This window comes from Panicum virgatum, chromosome 1K, assembly GCF_016808335.1.
Source record: "Panicum virgatum strain AP13 chromosome 1K, P.virgatum_v5, whole genome shotgun sequence".
NCBI classification, from domain to species: Eukaryota; Viridiplantae; Streptophyta; class Magnoliopsida; order Poales; family Poaceae; genus Panicum; species Panicum virgatum.
In genome coordinates this window covers 54,045,151-54,062,241 of record NC_053136.1, presented here as the reverse complement: position 1 = coordinate 54,062,241, position 17,091 = coordinate 54,045,151, and the positions used below count along the sequence as shown (strand labels likewise).

At 50.5% G+C, this 17,091-nt stretch overlaps 1 protein-coding gene and 1 long non-coding RNA gene across 2 annotated transcripts; one reads left to right on the top strand and one right to left on the bottom strand.

Annotated features, from left to right (window-relative positions):
* Positions 1-3,182: 3,182 nt before the first annotated feature.
* On the top strand, positions 3,183-4,349 carry LOC120644452. Its single transcript, XR_005663762.1, has 3 exons — positions 3,183-3,500; positions 3,562-3,784; positions 3,877-4,349. It is a non-coding gene; the product is annotated as an uncharacterized LOC120644452 (long non-coding RNA).
* A 2,721-nt stretch (positions 4,350-7,070) lies between these two features.
* Positions 7,071-13,496, bottom strand: LOC120644433 (glutamate receptor 2.8-like). The gene is made up of 4 exons (XM_039921061.1): positions 12,774-13,496; positions 8,788-10,103; positions 8,364-8,676; positions 7,071-8,268 (listed from the first exon to the last, which is right to left on the bottom strand). Exons 1-4 carry the CDS (start codon positions 13,081-13,083, stop codon positions 7,211-7,213), a joined length of 2,997 nt encoding a protein of 998 aa, XP_039776995.1. The 5' UTR covers positions 13,084-13,496; the 3' UTR covers positions 7,071-7,210.
* Positions 13,497-17,091: the final 3,595 nt, after the last annotated feature.

Sequence of the window (17,091 nt, the reverse complement as noted above, 5' to 3'; positions counted from 1 at the left end):
GCCATAGTTCTTTGGGTAGCATATAAAGTACTTAGTTTGATTTTGTCTATGATTTTTTACTAATGCAAAACTTTGGTTTCAAGTGTATCACCATGGAAGCTGAGTTGATGTGTGAGCTGCTGAAGCAAGGTTTTGAGCCTACTGATGACATCATTCAGCAAAGCAGTGTGATCCGCATGTGTGCCCTGGCCTTTTTGGGACAGCGATCTATTGCTTACGCTGCTGCATTGCTGGTACGTGCCTGCCTGCCTGCCTGCCAAAACGTGCTGAACAAAAGAGCATGCATCCATTTCCATTCTGTAAACTACCAACTCATTGGCGCTGACTGCAAAATGATGAATGGCTTTGATTCAAGGGTATGGCAAACGAGGCCAAAATGATAACTGATTTGTTGATGAGAGGGAACAAGACCATTGATCATGAGCTTGATGTTCGTGTTGTGATCAGGACTAAAACTTTGGATCTTGTGACCGACATACTACTTGAGTCTTCCTTCCCTTCGGAGGTTAGTGAAAAGTTTTTAAAAAAATTATTTCATGATTTGCACATCTTTTGAATAAGGATCATGGCTGAACGAGTAATAATATTTTTCTTCATGGCAATAGATGCAGGTCTTTCTGATCAACAAAGTACTCACCATAGCAGTGTCTTGATATTCCTGTTTGGATTGCTCCTAGTTAGGTGACTATACAGTTTAGTCATGTGTAGTGTTTAAGTCACCCTATGATATACTAGGGACTAAAGAGGAATAAAGTCATTAAAATCCCGTTGTGGCCCCACGAGAGAGAGGAGAGAGATAGGGCAGCACGGGAACCTAGGGAGAAAGAGGGGAGGGAGAGGCACTTTTGTGCTTGGAGGTTTAGTAGCTAAAAGGTACAGTAAATTAGTCTGACTACCTCTAGGACTATGTATCCGAACACCCCCGCAGCACTACGTTCTTGATCTGGTATGTACAAGAATCAAAAATATTTTGAGTTCTTAGTTATAAATTGACTAAGGCTATTTATTTTGAATTCTCATTGATTCAAGTCGTAAATTGACGATGGTAGGCTAATTATGTTACTTTCCCAAACTTGCCCCTGCTATCGCTTCTTAGTCGGTTAGTAGTGTTACATCCTTTTTTTAAAATAAATGCATTTTCTTACTTCTATAGTTGCGATTGCAATGTTACTATGATTGCCATGGCACTTTTTTTTCCCTCCCGTCTAGCTCCTTTTTGGGCCACTAGAAAACTTGTCTAATCAACTCAAGCTTCTCTCCGTTGCAGATGCGGGGTGATGCCCTAGCATATTGCTAGAAGAAACAAGGTTGGAATAATGAATTTGACAAACTGGTCGTGTAGTTTAAAGTGCTTATATACAAAGGCTCAAAATAGTCTAGGACGCTCTCTATCTTACCTTTAGCCTGCCTCCGGCTGGCGACTTCGACAAGCTCGAGCAGTTGAGGCTCAGTTGCGTCTTTCTGGACCCCAGAGTCTTTCTTCACCATTGCCTGCGACTGCGCGAGCTCCGGATGCACGGCTTGGTTCCCTTGGAGGTCGACACACTCACCGTTGACTTCAAGTCGCTCAAGGAGCTCATGTGGAACATCCATGTGCCCCGTGCCCCCGTCAACTGAAACGTCTCGACATCATGGCCCCCAAGCTTAGGAGGTTTATACTGGTAGCCTTGGGGTTCCACGTTCACCGTGTCACTCTCGGCGTCGCAGCTGGATGAGTTGTCCATAATGTTTTGTTGTGGACGTCCTAGGATCGGGCCTGGCGAGAGGTGGCTCCTCTTCGACTTCCAGTTGAGTATGGCCAAGGGGTGCAGCAGCAAACACGGGCAGGGTCAGCTCCCTGAATACGTGTTTGAGGAATGTTGAGTACACTATCTTGCTTGTGATGAGTGAATTGTCAACCGTACGGTGTGATCGTGCGCTTGGTCTTTGGATTGCAGGTACACGGGCGTCGAGTGTCGACGGGGAGCTGCCGTGGAGGTGCTGTGGCCGATGGACCGTGCGGTGGACGGCGGTGAAGGGCAGCCGGGACCGGAACTCGGACCGGGCGGCAGCTGTGGCGTCCACTCCTGGATCGAGGGCGCAAGCGGCGACGGAAGGCAGGGTTTCTTGGTTTGCGCCACAAAACCAAGGAGGCGGACGGCGGTTGAAGACGCCGAGTCGTGGAGGCACGGGCGTCGGTCTCGGGACTGACGGAGGCGACGGGTGTCAACGGCGTCTAGTGCCTCGCTGCGGGCGAGGAGGTGACGGGCGTCGGGCGGCGTCTAGGGCCGTCAGAAGGCCGAGGCGGGAACGACGTCTAGGGCCACGGCGTGGAGGCGGGAATCTTCCCGCGCGTGAGGTTTTGGCGGTTTTCTCAAAACCGGCCATCTACCCGGGTTTCGCGGACCCTCCAAAACCGCGGACTGGATCTTCATCAAGACGGCGGCATCGCGGAGAAGACTTCGTTTCGAAGAAAGAACCTCGGCCGTCGGATGAGATCATGTACAGGGGGTGCTGCAGGCCAACCGGTCTGACTGGTCTCTGGCACCGGTCTGACCGGTTGTTAGACCGGTCAAACCGGTCCAGCGCACCGGTCTGACCGGTCCCGCGGGTATAAATACCCCTTCACTTGTGTTAGGTCAAGTGCGGCTTTTAGAACTTGTCCGTGAATTCTCTGTTTCCCCAGGCCGCCGCCCCTCCGTCTCCCTCCCTCTGTTCCTCTCGTTTGAGTTGATTTTGTCCATGGATTGTTGAAACCTTGTAAGGGATTTGATTGGGAAATGAGACCCTATCCTCCTCGTGCCCTCTGGGCGGTTTAAATCAATCCATCTCCTCGTTTTGTGCCTTGTTTGATGAAATTTCGATTTCGTTTTTGGTGCACTTGATTGCGAGGAGTCCACGAGTTCTTTGCTGTGATTCACATGCCTCTACTTGGTTCTTGAACCCTCTGGAATCACTAGCTCGTTCGAATTCGATTTCTTAGAGACTAGAGAAAACCCCACCCCCTTTGATCTCATCCCGAAATTCTCGTGCTATGGATATCTTTAGGGTGAGATTACTTGGGGATATACTCTTGGGGTAGGAACGAAGTTATCCTCCAAGTTTCATCCAATTTGAACGTGATTTGCTCTCGATTCACGTTTTGGAACTGAATTTTCGGGGTTTTCTGGACGCCATCGGTCAGACCGGTTGGCGAGACCGGTCAGACCGGTCTGTCTGTTTTTGAACTTCTTGACCGGTCAGACCGGTCCTCTATACCGGTCAGACCGGTCTGTGCCTGAGCAGATTCGATTTGAGAAGTTCTCTCATTTTTACTTCCGCTTTGCGACTCAGGTCTTTTGCTTCGAGATAGCTTGTTCATAGCTATTCTCGCTGACCAAGGTTTGAGGGTTTGCGGTGGTTTTGGGATATAGGCCGACGGTTTGAATTTCGGAAGAAATTTTGATCGGCTCTCATTCACCCTCTCTCTGGTCGCCGGCTTCGGTCTCACAGTGTTGTCTCTCTACATAGGCGCCCACAAGGTACGGTGCACATACACATACCTCTACATATCTATTTGTTGCTTACTGAATTGTTTCGCAGGAACCTGCAAACCGTAGCTTTGACTTCGAGCAGGAAGTAGCACGGCGGCTTCCGAACTTCTGCGCCTTGGACCCGCACCTCCGTACAGAGGTGGCATGTCTTTGGAGCACTTGTGCTGCAGCTTCTCCGATTTCGAACCACCATACAAAGGCTCAAAATAGTGGCGGTGGAGAGCAGGGTAACCATATGTCCACCTAGCTAGCTAGCTAGCTAGCTTGCTCATGTACCTTCTGCAAATGCCTGCACATTCTTTAAATGTCTAGTCCATTAACTCTTTGAAGTGTCAGTAACGTGATGTGCTTCCGTACTTTCCAGTTGGAGTCATGCTCATCAGAGAACTGTGACTGCGATCTAGCCAGCAGCTGGAGAAATGGGCAGATCGCCTCGCCATATCTTGAAGACTTGGAATTTGAAGACTTCCATGGGGCTGATCATGAAGTCGATATTCTGAAGCTTATATCCAGATCGGCGCTAGTGCTAAAGAGAATGACCATTAAACAGTCTGATGAGGTGCCACCAAGTGACAGAGGATGCCAGGAGCTCCGCAGCATCCTTGAGGCAAATGCTTCCGTGGAATGCAATTGGGAGTAACGAAGTGTCATCTTAGGCTCTTAGCCTGATCAAAAGCTCCAGTGATGCTTTGTCGTTATTAATCTTTCTCTTATGTTATGCTTAACAATATAACAGTTCACATGATGGGACATGGCAATATTGTCTACCTTGCTCGGAATCGATTTCATTTAATTATTTGTTCATCTATATATACTGCATCTACCGAAATTCGAGTATGTACAATGTACTTAGTAGCCACCAGATTTTTGTCATATTTTGTTGAGAATTCCATAAATGGGAGAACATCACAAATTCTACACGGTGCTTGATGATGACTCTAACCAGGCAACCACAAAAATCGAGAAATTATTTCTAGTTTCTTGGTGTCTAGCTCTTAATATGGAAGCATCTGGGAGAGTCCGGTAACTAAAATAATTTGGCGGTATTTGATCAAGATGGTGCAGGTTAATGCCTTCCATGATGCAGCTCATCAAAGGGATCATACTATGCACTTTATATCCCTGTGAAGTCTCCTCAAACTGTCGTGACTACAAATAAGAGGCTTCACAGATACCACAACAATACAAATTGATAGTATAACTCAGAATTTCCTAAAACCATGAGAAAACGTTAATGGCAATCTAAATTCAAAAAGAAAGGTACCATGATTCTAATTTGCATTGCTAACTAAGTTGCGCCAGTCTAATTCCTAATACAAATAAAGTACAACTAAATGCATGTCAATTCATGATATAAAAAATACACTAAAAGTACCCTTTCGTGGGTCATTAGGGGCATATCAACTAATGCCCTAATGGTCTGTATGACTGTATTGTAGCAGCACTGATCAAATATCCTGCTAATACATCTTGGGTTTTTCAAGGAAAGAACTGAAAAGAGCAGGGCAAACTATAGTATAAACTGTAGAACGGCTGTATGTATCGCTATTTAGGATGGATCATTGCATAAATGTTAACCGTATCATCATGCCTTTTTTTACTTTTAAGCACTACCATTAGTATGAATGGTACCCTAATCATTGTCAAATCTCCTGGATGAGCAACAGCTAACTTAAGTGTGGTAAAAAAAAATTCCTTCTGCTAAAGGCAAGGAGGGGGTAGGTGTAGTAAATAACCAATTGCCCCGAACAATCAGTATAACTAAGCGCCATCGCAACATATTAACCATTCAACCCACATAGTACCATGCAGGCATGTACTGTAACTCTGTAAGCATGAGGGGTAAAAATATCACCTGTCAATGCTTCAAAAAAAGGAATGCAACCATTTTCTAAAACACAAAAGGAATTCAAATTCAATCATGTAAATATTTACAATGGGCACACATTGTGGGACTTCACTTCCAGCATCAAATGGTCACGTATTACACAAACTATCAACTATACTAGGTAGTCTTCAAACAATGTCGTGATTCTATCGTACAAATAACCTGGCCCATACACAAATAGAATATCACTAGCACAAAAGTTTACAAATTTGATAACTTGCAGTAAGGGCTTCTTTTAATGTTTTGTCTGTGTTCACATCTTAGAGGGTGCCAATTTTGGGAAACTAGCTAGTCATATAAGAGCAGATGGCATAAACGAATTAGTGTACATTTATCTTGATGGTTATATCTAACACGGTGCCTGTTGAATAAGTAAATACATCAATAAAACAGCGTAGTAAGCTAGGTCCATAAACTAACAGCAATCTCTAAACAAACATTTCAACAATGTTATTGGCTCGTATGCTTTCCTTATTGGTGTTGAACACAAAAGACTAAGAAAGAAATGGTTACATATTATCTCCATGTTGCATCAATGTAATCAGTTATTTCCATTACTACTCAATCACATTGTATTGTCACAATTATAGAAATAATTAAACACATCTAAGAAGGTTAATATGTCATATTTAGTGAAATAATAATAGCAATGGTAAATATGGCAAAACTTCCACAATGGTAAGCAAAACTCCAGTGCCACTATGTTCTCATTTGAATGTGCACACCAAAATTCAAATTCACGAAAGGCAATATTTATCTAGCATGCTAGTCATCTGCAACCAACAACTCATACAAGATTAAAACAAACATGCTAAACTTCCAACAAATCCTTACGACAGAAATAACAAACAATATGTACTAAAGCGTGAGCAGGGCAATCAAATTGAAGCAAGGACCAGGTTGAACACTATCAACTCATGCCATACAGTAATCACCGAAACTTATTATCCCCTAGCAACAAAATTTGAAAAATTATAGAGCCGAACAATTAATTATTCAAGTTTGTTAAGGTGTTATCTATGCAGCAGAACAGGGGCGAACCCAACATAAGACATGGGAGTAGGACATGGGCAGAATACCCGATAAAATTTTCCAACAAAATAGAAGCCAGTAGGTAATATACTGTAACTGGGTAGATCCGACAACAAATAGCTTATATTAAGGTTTCTGGTGCTACGTTCCAAAGAAGGGGAGGGCATACCTCATGCCTGGTGGGTGATCAAGCCGGCAAAGGGTTGACGAAGACCAAATAGCGCCGACGCTCATCCAATCGTGGCCGCCAGGAAAGGAAGTACGAAGATGAAGAGAGTAGAGGGACTGAGAGAGAAGGGAACAGAACCATGAACTCCCAGTAGGCCCGGAGGTGAAGGCGAGGGTGGGGGCGGGGGCGGGAGGGTTGAGGTGGGGCTGCCGACCGTCGTCGAGCTCGGTGAAGGGGAGCGGCGGCGACAATGGAGGGGATCCAGGGGAGGGCCGCAGGGTCGCAGGGAGCAGTGCGCGGAGTCGAGGAGGGGAAAATGAGGGGAATAGGGTTGGCCGGTTGGGGCAATTTGGGTGAGGAGGCGTGGGATGGGCTGGTGGCCCAATTATGGCCCGTACTTGGGCCGTGCCTTAGCAGCCATGTTCCGGACTTATTTAGAACTTCGTTACGATTCAGATTCAGATTCAGATTGACTGCTAGTAGTAGTACTATATTATATGAACAAACTGACCGACTTTGTCAGAGTTTTCTACCAGACATGTCACATGTCAGGGAGCATTTGCCCTGCATCAATCAACACAAAGAATTTACAGTTATGAGGACGTGGATCTAGGCATCTCCATTCTCCACAAAGTGTGTTGTCATCTCCAGAGAGTGCGGCGCCTCCTGCATCCTCTGCTCGAAGGATGTCTCGATCTCCGACGCCAGCGACGAACCGGCGTTGATCATCTCCGAGCCGGCGGAGATGCTGAAAGGGCTCATGCTGATGGCTTCCTCATCGCCCGCCGGCACCGCGCTGTTGGCGCCGCCGCTGCGGCCGTTCCGCACGGTATCGTCGACCCATCTCCGCGTCTGGCTCCCCTCCCGGATGGACTCCTCGTTCCACGTCTTGAACGTGGGGCACTTGAGGTCCTTGTGGTCGAAGTGCCGCAGCCACGCGCGCAGCCGCCGCACCGACGAGCTCCCGGATCCGCCCTCCTCCGCCGCCCGGCCCACCTCGCCGTGCTCGCGGTAGAAGAAGGTGGCGAGGTAGATGAGGAGCATGAGGCCGGACACCACGCCGGTGATGAGGAACAGCCCGCCGAAGCTCCGGAAGCTGAGGTTGGAGGAGCCGACGGCGGCGCTGCCGCCCTGCTCGCTCGGGCACGCGCCGGGCTCGCCGAACCACTTCTTCTCGATCTGCGCCATCTCCTCCCTTTCCGCCATCGTCAGCACCGCGCGCGACACGTCCGGCGTCAGCGGGCTGCCCAGCGGGAAGACGAACCCGAAGCCGTCGGTCTTGTAGACCGGGCCAACCATGGAGTAGCCGTCGCAGTAGCGTGACAGGAAGAGCTTCAGGTACGGGATCTCGTCGAACACCGCGGCGACGCCGCCGTTGGCCGGCCCCCTCGACAGCGCGTCGGCGTACTCCTCCACCGTGCTGTAGCTCTTCATCTTGGTCATGTCGAAGCCCATCTTGTGCAGAGAGGTCTTGATGAAGGAACCTTCCTGGTACCCAATGTGGTAGCCGCCCCGCTGGAGCTCTCTGACGTCGGTCACCGTCGGCTGGAGCTTCTGGACGGTCAGCATCGACGTCAGGCTTGCCGTGTAGCTCGACGTCAGGATCAGGACAACGAACACCCATATGATCACCACGAACCTCGACAGGTTGCTCTCCAGCTTCTCCTCTGCCAGATTAGTGCAAGCTCGATCATTTTCATTCAGCGATAATATCGTTCAAGCTAACACTGAAACCAAGAATCCAAGATGCACGCGCGCGTACTGTGCGAGAAGACGAGCGTGGAGAAGGCGAAGTAGAAGATGAGGCCGAACTGCTGCCACGGCGTGCCGCGGAACTCCGGGTTGATCCGGTGCTCGATCGCCCACACGACGAAGCCGGTGAAGCAGAAGAAGGCGAGGCTGGCGAGCCAGAGGCTGGTGGTGAGCGGCTGCAGGAAGATCCACATGCTCGTGCTCGTCTCCCTGCGCACCGACACCACCATCGCCCACCCAGAGTCGGTGAACGGCATGCTGAAGTCCACCGCCGCCATCCTGCTCGCCGTGATCGTCACGTCGCCGACGACGACGTCCGCTTTCTGCATCCATGCATAAACCAGGAAGCTTCTCGATCAGCACACACTACTTCTCAGATCCTTGGTGAAACATGCATGATGCATCGCACGTCGTTGGTGTGTAAGGAGGCTGACCTGTTCGGCGACCTGCGACACGAGTTCGTCGTAGGACTCGGAGCTGTCTTCGTACGGCACATACTGGTAGCTCACCGGGTACGGCATGAACTTGCGGATGACCGCGTCGAACACCTCGACGCAGTATCCCGAGACGTTTGCCGCTCCGTTGGCCGAGTCCCTCTGGACGCCCACGAACTCCTTGAACCCTCGCTTCACCGGCACGGCGACGCGAAGCTTGTGGCCGTTCGCCGACACGACCCAGCCTCTGGGTGGCGACGTCGCATCACCAGGCCAAATGACACTAGGCTTCAGACCTTTGGCGGCGTTGGCGTCCAGGGCCTGCGAGATCCCGGCCTCCGGCGTCCAGAACCCCACCGGCCTCGCTCCTTTCCCGATGACGTTGACCACCTCGTAGGCCGGCGGCTGCAGCTGCCCGTCGACGAGGGTGAAGTTGCCGGCGAGCCCGCGGAAGGTCGTCTCGTGCACCGCCTTGAGGAGTGCTGCTCCGGTGGTCGACACGCCGAGGCGGCCCAGGTCCGTGAGCGCCGAGCTCTGCTTCGGCATCTGGAACGCCGGGCTGGAGACACCGGCGGCCTCGGCCGCCGTCGCGATCGCCCACACCGTGTCGTACGACCAGAGCATCAGAATGGTGGGGTCATGGGCGTAGACGTCGGCGCTTGGGCTCACCCGCCGGAGCCTCGCCCTGAACCGCGCCGAGAAGTTCCTGACCTCGTCCGTCATCTTCACGTACGGGCGGAGGCTGACGACGCCCTCCATGGCGTTGATCTCGTCGGGGCTCAGCGCGTCCACGACGCTGCCGACGCCGTCCGTGACGATCCAGGCGTAGTCCTCCGACATCATGCCGGCGCTCCTCGCCCGGCGGAAGAACCGCGGGGCGAAGAAACGGTTCACGTGCACGATGAACACGCGCGTCGGCATCGCCATGAAGCGGTTGAGCACCGCGTCGATGCGGTCGTCGCTGGCGTCGGCCGGCACGGCGGTGCGCTCCATGATCCTGGCGCCGACGCCCTGGAGCGCGTCGGCGAGCGCCGGGAGGATGCCGGACCCGTAGGGCGAGTCCTCGTACACGATCACCGCCGCGTGCCACCGGAACGTGGCGAGGACGGCGGCGACGGGCGCGGCCTGGAAGGAGTCGTTGGCCGCGGTGCGCACGAAGAAGGGCGTGTGCGCCGGGGACAGGTCCGGGGAGGTGGCGGAGGAGGAGAGGACGGGGACGTGCGCGCTGTTGCCGAGGTAGGCCGCGAAATCGGCCTCCGCCGACGTCGCCGGCCCGATGATCGCCTGCACCTGCTCGTTCTTGATCAGGTCCACCGCTGCGCAAACAAAAAACGGAAATGCCTTCTTCCGATTAGAAATGATGACCCATAAACATCTCGGCCCAAAGGAGAATCGGGCCGTGCTGGGCCACAAACTGTACTGGCGCCAAGAAACTTTTTCTTCCTCGAACGAATAATAATACTAGTACCAAACAAAAACGTTGACATCAAAAAAACGTTGACGGGCCTAATTTACCTGGTGAAGAATTAAATTCCTTTAAGATTTGTTAGTGTGAAGTTTTCTCATTCCAGTTGCTAGAGTAGTTTGAATGTTTGATGCTTTGCTTCTTTGCTTGCATGGCACAACAAGTCGTCGTGAGAATATTTCTTTCCATACAGTGCAGACATACATGAGAAAGGTGCCCTTTCGGTGAGAGACGTCTAGAAAGCCGGATTCCTGTACAACCATTTCGTTGACCAGACCTCGAATTGCTTGGCTGCCAAGACGTCTGGGTTGGTTTGTCTCTGACTGACTGCAGGTAGGGGTTCTTCTCTGTCGTCCCGTACTACTAACCATCTCGATCACCAAAATCCTACAGAATATTCTTCTATCACAACAAATTCTTCTATCGAAAGACACGCTAGCCAGTACTGTTAGAAATTGGCTGATGAAAGGTCGTCATTGCGCAAGTGAAAGAGACTAGTCGCAGCTAGCTACTATACGTCTATACAAGGGCCCACATGCGCAAGCGATCGCTGAAGCTGACCCGACTATTCCAGGACTTATGCAGGCTGCCCGTCAGTCCCGGATACGATCGCGCCTAATTTTCCACGCGGAAAGATGAGGAATTTTCGTGTATCAAGGCTGCGGCCAATACGAAGAGGGTTCAGTAGTCTTCAGTCTTGAGTTATCACTGGTGTCTGACGGGGACTTGTCGGACCCCTAGGCCCTGTTTGGATTTTAGGGGTAAAGATTTACCCAAAAGTAAATATTTTACACCTCACATTTGCCTCTAACTAATTTACCACATGGGATGTTTGGATTTAGGGGTAAAATGAGGATAAAAATAGTTGAAAATAGCAATCAATGCCTCTCATGTACCCAATTTTACCCCAATTTGACACCCTCTAAGGGGTAAAGAAGGGGCAAATGGGTAAAGGGGCACATTTACCCTACATGTTTGGATTTTTAGGGGTAAATGGAAGACAAATTTACCCCTTTTACTCCTTTACCCCACCATCCAAACATGGCCCTAATAACCTGTGTAACAGGTGCAACTGCTCACGTCCACTTCACGCGCGCGCAGTAATTTGTGTGCCAAAAGGTTCAACTGAATCTGATCCTGTCGTGAAAAGCGAGAGCACTACTGTCTGTAACACTACTACTAATAAGTAGTGGTAAAATTAGGTTAATCTTGTTTAAAAACGAAAATTTAAGTTAACCTCAACCTAGTTGGACGCACCATCTATAAACGTCTGCTGGAAAAGAGAGGAAAAAAAATTAAGACATGGACAGGGATTAGCCGCAGATGCGATCTACATCTCCGTCAGCTGCTTTCGTGCTTGGACTGAAGTCTAGCACGATTGAATGTTATGTTCGGACACCGGCCAAGAGCTGGAGCATCGTCTCACATCTCCCTCGCGTCGCAAGTCGCAACGCACATGCCTCCTTGGTGAAGGAACGCCCAAAGACTAGTCCAAGGCTGACTCTGAAGGCAAGGAAGAAGGCGACAGACATGGCATGCATGCATGGAGCTGAAGCCTGTTGGTCTCTAAACAAACTTATTATCGCATCCACAGACAGACAGGCACGTATGTGATGTGTACAGATCCTGAGAAATCTAATGCGTTTCTGTCCTTTTAGGGGAGACCATGATCGACTAGTAGTATGTAATAGTGCAAATTAAATGGCAGTTTAATTGGTTGCAGGGACGACGGATTAGTTGAGATCCAAAGCGAGGTTTGATTTATTTGGGATTTAATAATCTCCTGTTGTGTCTTTTTTATACCTTGAGGGGAAACAGGAAGGCGTTTTTAAATTGGGAGCCGTTGAAAACCCGAACCAGAAAAAAAAACTGCGTGCATACCAGTTCTGGGTCGGCATCGGGGTCGTGGATGTGGTAGCTAGACGAGAACGCGACGACCCTTACCCGGCCGGTGCACTTTAGCTTGAAAGCAACTCGTCATCAGTTGAAGGAAAACTCTGATTATTAGGATGTCCGGCGACGATTTCAAACCCGGGCAGACAACAAGATGGAGACGCAACATGACAAGCTAAGCTAGAGGCAGCCATGGCCCTCGAGGTCGACTACTGGAGCTGGCAGAGCCACAGCAACCGGTGGTTCATGGCTCATATCACACACAAGGACGATGCTGCGAGAGGTCCCTTGATATTTACTCCACTGTCTTTTGCACTACTATTCCAATTTTCACAGCAAATTAAATCAGCGACTGATTCTACTTCTAGATTCTAGAACAGCGCAACTACTATATATACTAGCAGTAGTAAGCCGGCAACCAAATTAATCCAGTGAATGAACAGTAAAAAACTAGCTAGCTCCATGCATATCTACTCATGCATCAAACAAAAGCATGCATGGTAGTAGGTAGCAAGAGCTTGATCAGCCAGGTAGTGGTATATACTATTTAATTTGCAAAGCAGTATGAACTCGAAGCACAAGTGTATCTCTGAACTACTCTGAAACAAGGGCGAGGATCGGGGCTTACCGGCAGACGCGGCGCCGACAACTTGGCCGCCGGAGTCCCGGAAGCGCGGCGTGACCCTGGTCCGGGAGCCCGGGTGCGCGGCGTAGTAGTCCTCCAGCGCCATCTCAATGCCCACCCTCCGCCGCTGCCCGATCGACGACGTCAGGTTCAGGATCACGCCCACGCGCACCTCGACCTGCCCCGGCGGCGGCGCATCATCCCGCTGCGCCGTGGCCTGCAGGCTCGCCGCCAGGACGCAGCACCAGGCCAGAACGAGGCGGCGGAGGCGGAGGGAGAAGACGAAGCGACAAGACGAGCACGGCCTCCCCATCTACTCACCTACCTACCTACCTACCTACCTACCACTCCTTCAGCTCCTGCAGGCAAGCCAGTTCCTGGGACGACGGCGGCCGCACTGCGTGTGCGTCTCTCTGCTGGAGTTCAGCGGCGCAACGGGGTCTTGGCTCGCTTTAGTACGCGCGGCGCGGGCGGCGAGAACGAGGGAGAGGCAGACAGACCGCGCCGCGTGACTTGGAGCGCGACGTTTCTCGCCGGAAAATTATACTAAATCGCATGCGCGCTTGACTGGACCGGTCGGATGCGAATGCGATGTTGGGCGCGGCGCGGCGCGGGGCACGCAGCGCAGGAGGTGGCAGCGAGCGGAGGCATCGCATCACGAACCGGTCGAGGAGAAGTCGGTGGCGGGGAGGGGAGGAGGACTGGGGTTCGCGGCATCGATCGGGTGGATAGATGGATCCAGTTCTAGTGGGGACTGGGGACGGCGAAAGCTCCGCGACCGATGCCATGGCGGGCCCCGTGCTCCTTTTGGTCTTGGTCTCGGTTTCTTGTGTTCTGGCGAGACAGAGAATGGAAGAGCCCGGGTTACTGCCTGCACCAGACGCTTACTTTTGCCGACAATGTGGTCGTAAACATTGACCTAGCTAGTTGCACTTTTGAGAGGACAAACTGATCATCTCGGCGTACCCGCTACGCGCTTGATGAAGAAGAAGAACATTGTTGCGTTTGGAGGTAGATCAAATCTGAATTCCACAAAAGTGTTGCGTACTCCTAGTAGTAGTAGTAGTAGTAGTAGTAAAAATTGACCGCAGCAGACCTTTAGGGCCACAAGCTGAGCTCTTCTTACCTACTGCACAGTTAACAGATAAAATGAAGCCTGTGTTTGGGATCTGTAACCCGTAATGCTTTTATCAAGACCTCCGAGTCTTCCATGCTCTGTTAATATCGAACCTCATGTAGTCTCGACATTCTTCCTCCTTAAATGAATTAGCAGCGTTGCTGCTCCTTTTTCTGAAAGAAAAAAGTTATAAGATGGAGATGCGTGACGATCTCTGACGGATGCAGTACCAGAGGAAGGGGCACCACCAAATATGGACTGACAGACGGCACTTCAACCGAATTCTTGTCCACAAGACGTTTGTCCTCAGAGTGCAGAGAAGTCAGCAGAGCGGAGAGAATCTTTTGCAGGGCACGGCGGGGATACTGAAAAACTGTTGGTGACAGTTGGCAATACATTAATTTATGGTTATACGAGACTAGGATATTGTCAAGTATAACTACTGCTCGCTACAAGGTCTAGAGCACCATAACAGATCATTAGATTTGTAAGCTTCCTCTTTTAAAACCAGACTATTAAAGTTGTTGAAAAGCTAGAGACACAGTATCTAACTAGAGCATAAATTAAGCTAATACTAATGTAAACGAGAGTTATATCTACTGTAATGCAACCGAGAAAGATACCAACCAACATGACGCATGCATAGTTTTATTATTTATATATTTGTCAAAGGGTGGAAAGGGAGCAGAAATTTCCTGGGGTTGTCAAACTTCAACTTGACACAGGAAAGCCAGAATTTAGTCGTCTGGTTTTCCAGATGAATGGAATTCCCTTGCTGCGCTTGAAATTATTTAATTTGCCACTATATATGCTTAGGTGTCACTCCAGTAACGGCGTAACGCCACTCTATTTGTAAATATAGGCTCAAAGTCGTAGATGTCGGTGCTACTGAGAAAAATATTGTGACATTACAATGTCAAAGTTCTTATTAACACGTATATTAGGGGAAATTATTATAAAAAACGAAAAATACAAACTTGAATGCAAAGTCAGCTCATGTGTGATAATATATATATTTTTTGTTAGGTTTCCAGTGCATGTAGTGACTTTGCTTTCAAGGCAGATGCGCTCTACAAGATCATGAAACTTCAAGCCATTTTCAGAACAATAATTAAACTAGTATTGATGTATGGTGCAACGGGTTGTGGCATTTGGTCGCTTTCAAGTATGTGATCCAGCAACTTCCGTAGAATTTCCTTGTCATAAAAAACCCTGACGTCAGATTTAATTTCATCGTGTCATTTCTCATGATGAAAGTAACCTCGACGCTAGGGCCTAAAAACTCGGTAGTTTTCGCTGTTCCGTCATTTTATCCGCTGGTTTAAGACTGGTGAACTGTACCGATCGAATTGGTAATAATGACACAATGGAATAAGCCTTCGGATTTGCGTAGTAGTTTCCGTTTCTGCAATGTTCTCCAACATGGATTTCCCTACTCTTTCTTGACGAGGCTCCACATGGAAATCAACACATGCTGCTTTCAGCTTGATCTTCTAGAAGTACAATGAACCCAGGTAACGAACACCATAAGCTTCCATTCCTCTGGTGAAAACCGCCTCTGACGTTGACGTTTGGATTTACTGCACACCTCACTCCTCTCGTCGTCCCACAGCTTGATTAAGACTGGCGAAGTGACTACTATACTGAAAACGCGTGAAGGTTTCCATGGCAGTAATTTTCTAACTGGAGAATGTCAAATGGGGATCCAACTAAACATGGGTGACGGCAATTTTAAATGGAAGACATGATGCTGTTTTAACGTAAGAGAAGGGCTTGGAGCAACTTGTTTGATGGGCACTCGAGACTGAATTTTGGTGGACCGGTTCAGAGTCTCCGGACAAACGTTGTCTATTGCGGTTGCTGGTCAGCATCTACAATAAGCAATTCATTGTGCACTGGTACCTTATTGACCGCGTGAGCCTGTTGCCTCATTTCTTCTCGTGAGATGAGGATGAAGTTGATCTCAGGTCCGAACAGAGCTTTGGTTTCTGACTTCTGATACTATAGTCTGGTGGGATTTACCAGCGCAACTGCAAAATACGATGTCCTTGTCTGAATAAACAGGTTGTATATTGCATTGCATCACCTCCCACTTGCTGAATATTGTTTGCTGTAAACGTGAATGAGCAGCGAGTGGTAAACGTGAATGAGTTTCCAGAGCATTGAGCTGAGCAGGTAGGCAGAAATGTCGTGCTTCCTCCGAGCGAGCACGTTCAAACATTGGGCCAGAAATTTACTGCATCGGGGGGCCCAAGAAAAGCCTCTCGACAACACCGGACTGGACCGGGCACGCGAAACACGGGCCTTACGGGCTGATATGCGGAGGCGCCTGGGGCCGAAGAAGTCAAGCCTGATCCACAGCCCAAGGACGCCACCAGCAATGGATTGACACCGCCTCGTTTTTCTTTTTGAAATTACACAACACAACTCAGACATTCACGACGCACGTAAACTCACATCTTATGAATACATATCCGCAAATCCTACCTCTAACATATTCGAATACTGAGCCGTCAAATCCTCAAAATTGATGAAATCACCATAGCCTCACCGCTGTCGCTGCTGTCATCACCTACCACCAAGGAAACATTAAGAAAAAAAAGGTGGATTCCCCCCCCCCCCCCCGCGTCGTCCTCCTGGCGACTCGGGGGCGATCCACGCCGAAGCTCGCCGTCCCACCGCGAGCCACCTCCGGTGGCCGCTGCCGCCGCCGGCGACCGCCCGGGCGGCGGCGGCGGCCCGCAGCTGAGCCAAAGTTGGCGTAGCTCGCGTTCCCCCTCCCTCTCTCTCTCCTCCCCCACTTCCTTCTCCAAGACCTCCACATCTGGATCTGCTCGTCGACGCCTCTCCGTCGGCCGCCGGCGCCGGATCCGCCCCCCCCCCCTCAGGCCGGATCTGCCCGTTTGCCGCCCTCCCTCCCCTGGCCGAGCCGTCGGCGTCGCGTGCGTGGGGCTGCCCGCGGCGGTGGCGCCGCGCGGGTGCGGGCCGGTGCTGGCGCGTGCCGCGCGTCTGGTCGTCGCCCGCGGTCGCGCGATGGCCCTCGGATGCCGGCCGTGCCGTGGTCGCCTGCCCCTGGGCCTTGCTCTCGCGTGCGCCGCTCCTGCACCGCGCTCTGGCGGGCACGCAGTTCCGGGGCCGTGCGGCGCGGCGCCCCCCCTGGGGTGGCGGCCTCCGCGGTGGGGTTCTGCGTGGCGGCGGCGGCGG

What these genes read in the sequence shown, in the direction of transcription:
- LOC120644433 (XM_039921061.1), bottom strand. Translation starts at nt 13,083, where the DNA reads ATGGGGAGGCCGTGCTCGTCTTGTCGCTTCGTCTTCTCCCTCCGCCTC. An exon ending in TGTCGCAGGTCGCCGAACAG is followed by an intron (nt 8,677 to 8,787) that starts GTCAGCCTCCTT and finishes GCATGGATGCAG; the next exon opens with AAAGCGGACGTCGTCGTCGG. An exon ending in CACGCTCGTCTTCTCGCACA is followed by an intron (nt 8,269 to 8,363) that starts GTACGCGCGCGT and finishes CTAATCTGGCAG; the next exon opens with AGGAGAAGCTGGAGAGCAAC.